The sequence below is a fragment of the Epinephelus moara genome, chromosome 13 (assembly GCF_006386435.1).
Source record: "Epinephelus moara isolate mb chromosome 13, YSFRI_EMoa_1.0, whole genome shotgun sequence".
NCBI classification, from domain to species: Eukaryota; Metazoa; Chordata; class Actinopteri; order Perciformes; family Serranidae; genus Epinephelus; species Epinephelus moara.
In genome coordinates, this window is record NC_065518.1 from 25,857,565 (window position 1) to 25,863,564 (window position 6,000).

General features: G+C 43.5%; 1 protein-coding gene across 1 annotated transcript in view; it reads right to left on the minus strand.

Annotated features, from left to right (window-relative positions):
• shisa8b (shisa family member 8b) overlaps positions 1 to 5,965 on the minus strand; it is a 43,716-nt gene extending 37,751 nt beyond the window's left edge. Inside the window, exons 1-2 of the mRNA XM_050060228.1 lie at positions 5,400 to 5,965; positions 4,050 to 4,737 (exon numbers count right to left, since the gene is read on the minus strand). Of these exons, the coding sequence (XP_049916185.1) occupies positions 4,050 to 4,696 (647 nt within the window). The 5' untranslated portion in view covers positions 4,697 to 4,737; positions 5,400 to 5,965. The remainder of the gene's footprint in view (positions 1 to 4,049; positions 4,738 to 5,399) is intronic.
• Between the last annotated feature and the right edge of the window lie 35 nt (positions 5,966 to 6,000).

Genomic DNA, 6,000 nt, shown 5'->3' on the forward strand with positions numbered 1-6,000 from the left:
ATGGCTAAAAAGCCCAGTGCAGTGCAAACACAAACACACACACACGAACACTGGAGACAAACTACATTCACAGCCAAACAAACATTTACTGTACATGGTGTGGATGCTGGATGAAAATCTCCTATCTCTAGAAAAACATTATTTTCGGTTTTCAGTTTAAGGAGAATATTTTTGGATATTATATTGAGACTGTTCGAACAGATTTCATGACCATGAGAAGTTGTTGAATTTTATTAAATATTTGATTATATTGATCTATATATGTTCTATATTACATTGGAGATACAAGTTTTTTCCCCTCTTGATAGCATCTGGAGTGCCGTGGCTCACAAATGGCCAGACGCATACATGAACACACACTCTCGCATGAATGCACTCACTCACCCACACACACACACACACACACACACACACACTCTGTTTGAACCATGTGACCTCTGCTCCCACCATGTTGGTCCTCGGCCTCTCACACTCATGGAAGGTGGACATTGTATTGCAGTGCATCTCCCCTCCTGGCTATCCTGACCCCCTCACTGTGGTGATCTGAACCGTGCTCACGCAACCTAAATGCCTGCACTATCATTCTTGTTGTTAATTGAACTATAAATCACTGTGAGTGCATTTGTGTGTGTGTATATGCATGTGTGTGCGTACATCATGAAGGTCATCGGTGTTTGTTTACTCTCTGGGTGTAAAGCCAGCCCCACTCCGGTTGAGGCCTTTCATTAGACGTGACACGTATGACCTAAGGCAGCGCTCTCCGTTCCCTTTTGTTGGCTGAGGATAAGTGCAGCATGCAAAACACACTGAACCTGGTTTGGTCGGGTTCGTGTATCAGGAGGTGAGTGTGTGTGAATGTGTGTATGTGTATGTGAGAGAGGAGGGTAATCTGAGAGGAGGATCACTTTGGATTTCAACTTTCAAAGCTGATTCGAGAGAACTGGTGGGATTTCAGGGTGTTAATCATCCTCTGCTCGCAGGATGTTGAGATGAAGAGAAAGACGGCGAGAAGGAAAGAAAAAGAAGTAAAAAAAAAAGAGCAGGTGCATGGCAGAGCGCAGAAGTTGCCTTTTGTGCTCCTGACTCTGAAGTGGGTGGGTGTATGTACACATTTATGCATTTCACCTCATGAAGTGCCTGCAGTTACATGAGGTCTTAGTTGCACGTACACTTTAGGACCAGGGATTTATGTCAGCGGGCTAATAACTAAACGAGCATGCAGGCAGAGCAGTCCAGAAACGGTAAAGCTGTAATCTTGGTGAAATTTGTTTAATCGCAAGGAGGAGCGGTAATCTGTCGAGATGGGCTCACGGAGGGAGGGTGTTTATGCAGCCGGAGTGTTTCTATTTCAGTGAGGTGCTACCCTGCAGGAAATTTTAATCCTGGCTGTGTGTTATCCGCCGAATGAGTTCTGCGGCTAAGGTTAATGGGAGACGCGCAAGCAGGGCTGCTGGTCGATGGAGGTTCGGTGGCTGTCTGCGTGTCCACTTTCTCAATTAAAATGCAGAAAGAAACCACTAAAGATTCAGTGAAAGCAGAGGAGCGATAGGTGTGACACTGACAGGAGAGGAATGGAGAGGAGAAGAGAGGAGAGGAGGAGGAGGGCTTGGGGGTGAAATGGAGGAAGAGATGGAGAAAAAAAAGGAGTGAGTGTTTGTAAGTGGTTGAAAGTGGCCCCTGCCTCAGCTCTTTGGACCCCAGAGGAGAGAGAAAGGGGGTGAAAAGAAAGAGGAGGACAGCAAGATAAGAAAAGCTGGAGAACAAGGGACGGAGGAGATGTGAAGGAAGGCCAGTTAGGTGGACTATCTTTGAAATACGTGACCAGTGTAATTTGTGACAAAGAAACTCAGGCTGAGAGGAACAAATGTGATGAAATTGAGATTCGTGGAGGAAAGCAAGATCAGAAACAAGAAGCCCGGAGAGATAAGAAGAATTAGCTCTAGATAGAGAAGAGAATGAGGAGAGGCAGCTAGCGAGGGTTAGATAGTTTGGGATGAAAGCGGGGGAAATTTGAGCCCATGCTGTGCGCTGTTTTCTATAATGATTTCCTGAGGCGAAAAGATTGAACCCTGGACCACGTATTTAGCCTGAGTGCAGCAGGCATTTGTTTACACGTGTGTGTGCATGCTTGCATGGGTATTAGACGGAAATACCAAACTGGAAATGCTAAATGTCGTCATTACATAAGGTTGTGTGTTCATTACAGTGGGAAGTAATCTGTTTGAATGACAGTTCAGCCCATTAATTATTTACTTTTCAATCTAAAAGTGTAAGAAGTGACCTGTGCTCATTGGAAAATCTTGCAAATGTGAAGCAAAGTTCTTGCACGCAATCACAAAGACGTTCTTTAAGAGTGCCTTTTTTTTTTTACTACTTAACACTTAACACTTACTGCAGCAAAAATTAGTCGATTTTTCTTTTTTCAGTTTTTTTGTTTATTTCAAATATAAGTTATGCTTACAAGCAAAGCAAATGGTACACAGGGGGTGAAATACATACAAGCATATGAAAAAGAAAATGGAAAAAAAGGAGAAAGAAAGAAAGAAAGAAAGGTACAAAGAAAATAAAAACAAAGACAAATGCAAAATTAGAAACATATTAAAAAATGATGAGCAAAAGCAAAATAAGGGTGTGATAATGTAAGGATGTATAGACATATGAGACTCAGATGGTTACATGGCTCATAAAAGCTTTACACATTTAAAATACCATGTTAAGATCAACATGATTTTGCCAACTTTTTTCTCAATTATTTAGTCCTCTATCTCTCTTTTACTCTGTGTTGTTCCGTCTTTCTGCTATTTGAACTTCACGTCAATATTAAAGTCAACAAACATGCTAGTCACACCTCCAGGATAAAGCGTCTACTCTAAACAGTGAGGTTGGGACGAGCTGGTGAAAGTTGTGTTGTTAGAAAAGGCCCAAAGATTGATTTGTCCACGTGCAAGCAAACACACACACATGCACACATGTTAGTAGGCCTACAGATACAAAGTTGGAAGTTGTAAATTCCCAGCCGGCAGGTTGTGTGTAAACATGTTGATGAAACCTGAAGCTGCATCTTGAAAATGTTCTACTCTGTAATCCAGTTTTTTTGGTCTCTTTTCTGCTGGGATGTGGTCAGAATTTCCAACTTTCCAACAAGACTGCAATGCATCACAAAACACATGCATGCAAATACACACACATGCATTCACAAACACATGTACACACACACACACACACACACCCCGACGTATCCTCATACAGTGGTTCGTATGATATCCTACAAAAATGCACATACAACAGTTGGTATAATATTTAATGAATTAACGCCCCGTGAATGGTGTCATCATGTTACATACTTAATGTAAAGTTACGTAGGTTAGGTTTGAGGAAGGAACCATGGCTGCGTCATCACATTACATACTTAACGTAAAGTTATGTACTTAATATGAAGTTACGTAAGTTAGGTTTAGGCAAGTTAAGTCAGGTCAGATAGGTTTAGGGAAGTAAAGTAACATAGGTTAGGTTCGGGGAAGGAATCACGGTTGGGCGTCATCACATTATGTACATAATACAAAGTTCATTACTTAATCTAAAGTTACATAGGTTATGTTTAGGAAAAGAATTATGGTTGGGCATCGTCACATTATGTACTTAACATAAATTTACATAGTTAGGTTTAAGAACCGAAACATGGTGACGACATACCTTCAGATAACTCAAAGTTCACTAGGTTTCACACAGGACACAAACACTAGTCTCCTGGGTGATGGTCCTGTGTTTGTTTGACCATAACCAACCTCTTTACATGGACTTTTTGACTTTATCTACTTCTGCCTCTACTTCTGACAGCGCATTGGTCACAGGATCGTAAATATTTATTATATATGAGTTCTGGTGCTTTACTTTTCGTAGGTATACACACTAACAGTGTATGAGAACAGCCTGAAAACACACACACACACACACACACACACACACACACCTCTTTGCTTAAATCTATTCTCTATGTAAAATGTCGTTGACACAGTCCACATACACACACACTTACACACCCTCCTCACCTGGAATTGAGGTCAGCGTGCCCCGCCCCTGCTCCTGCCCCTCCTCCTCCACTTCCTCCGCGGCTTTTCTCCAGACCCAGTTTGGTGAAGATGCCCACCAGCACCATGATGGCCACCACACCGCAGATGATGTAGACGATGAGGTGTGTGCGGTCCCGGTCCTGGTCATCCTGGCCCTCGGTGATGGTGGCCACGGGCTTGCCGGTGTTGGCCCAGATGGGCGTGTCGTAGTTGGAGCAGATGCTCTGGTCCAGCCGCTGCTGGCGGAACTGGCAGCAGAAGCGGTAAAAGCAGGTACCGCAGCAGTACAGAAAGACGCCGGCGTTGCAGTTGAACGGCGGGTCCCATTGGCCCATAACGTCGTAGTAACCCTGGCAACGTGTCCCACCGGAGGGAGGGACATCCTCATCGTCGGCGTCTCCGCCACTGGTGGGAGTGGACAGCCCTGTCTCTATAGGAGTGTTCTGAGTGGTCTCCACATAGCTGGGAGTCGTCTGGTTGGCCAGCGTGGTGGGGGCGATGAAAGCATCACCTTCGGTTATCGTCACTGTGGTGACAGATGGGTCCTGGGTGAGGGCAGTTTGAGTTGTAAGGAAGGAGAGGAGGAAGAAGAGAAGGTGGCAGGAGGAAGGGTTGGTGGCCGCCATACTGCAGGGAGAGCCCTTCTGTCCAACGTCCCACCTGCAGGCTTTAGACAGGAAACAGAAGTTTGAAAACAGGTGTAAAGAAAGAAAAGAGACTTTCACATGCATTTATTTGACTATGTCAAACTCATATACACCATGCAGAAGTTAATTCATGATAATATGTCAAACATTCTTCAAGTAGCTGAGTTTTGGAGATGTGACGCTGTTCTGATGCCTCATATAAGAACGCACTAATACTCAAAAACAAACAGATTTGCAGCACGTTTCTGTAAAAACTTAGAGAAAATTGATTTTAGCCGGAGTGATTAATCTCATGATGTATCTATTGATCTCACAAGCTTATGGAATCAATAATGAAAAGAGGGTAGAGGACGCTTTAAACAGGTCAGTCAGAATAACTATTGGAGACAGCTACCGTACAATGAGACATAATAATAATAATAATAAAGCAACTTTTTAGGTTCAAAACAGGAACTCAAGAAGAATGGTGAAGCATATTATTTGCTTTTTAATAAGACAGTTGCTGGATTAGATACAAAACAATCATGGAAAAGTATGCATAAAAAAAGCACAACATGCTCTTACCTTCAAAATAACAGATTACAATCCCATTTTTTTTCTTTTGAAATAGTGCCATAAAACAAATGGCAACAAAACTCAATGAATAGAATTTAGGGCAGAATATCCCAGAAAGCGCTCTCACCTTTCTCTCTTTACAATCTGCACACAGCCGACCGTCCTCTGCGATTCTTCCCCAAAGTTCAAGGGCTAAAAATTCCCTCTAGAAATATCCACAAACTTTACTCAGCAGCATATTTTCCCCCGAGTGTCCCCGCAGATCTCTCTCTCTTCCTCATGTGTTCTCCATCATCAGCTGGGGGCTCGATCCAGGGTGTTCAACAAACACAAAACGGCACGCTCCTCTTATCCTCCTTTTTACTCCTTTATCACCTCTTCTTCTTCTATTCTTCTTTTTTAAGCACTGTTCAGTCTGTGCTGGCAGGCGCGAGTCCAGACTGGTCCAGAACTGTTAGGATCTTCTGCTGCCAAGACCCCTGTGTGCTGGGTTGTGTGTGTGCATGTCTGTGTGTATGTGTGTGTGTGTGTGTGTGTGTGTGTGTGTGAGAGAGAGAAACTGAATGAGAGAGTGTATGTGTGGCTACACTGAGCGCTGCAACAGTTCAGGAACCAAATGAGATCTCCTCCTCTGTTTACCTCTCCTCAGTGCCAGATAGGCAGAGAGAGGGAGAGAGGAGAGTGAGGGAGAGAGTGTGTGTGCATGTGTGTGTGTGTGCGTGTGTGTG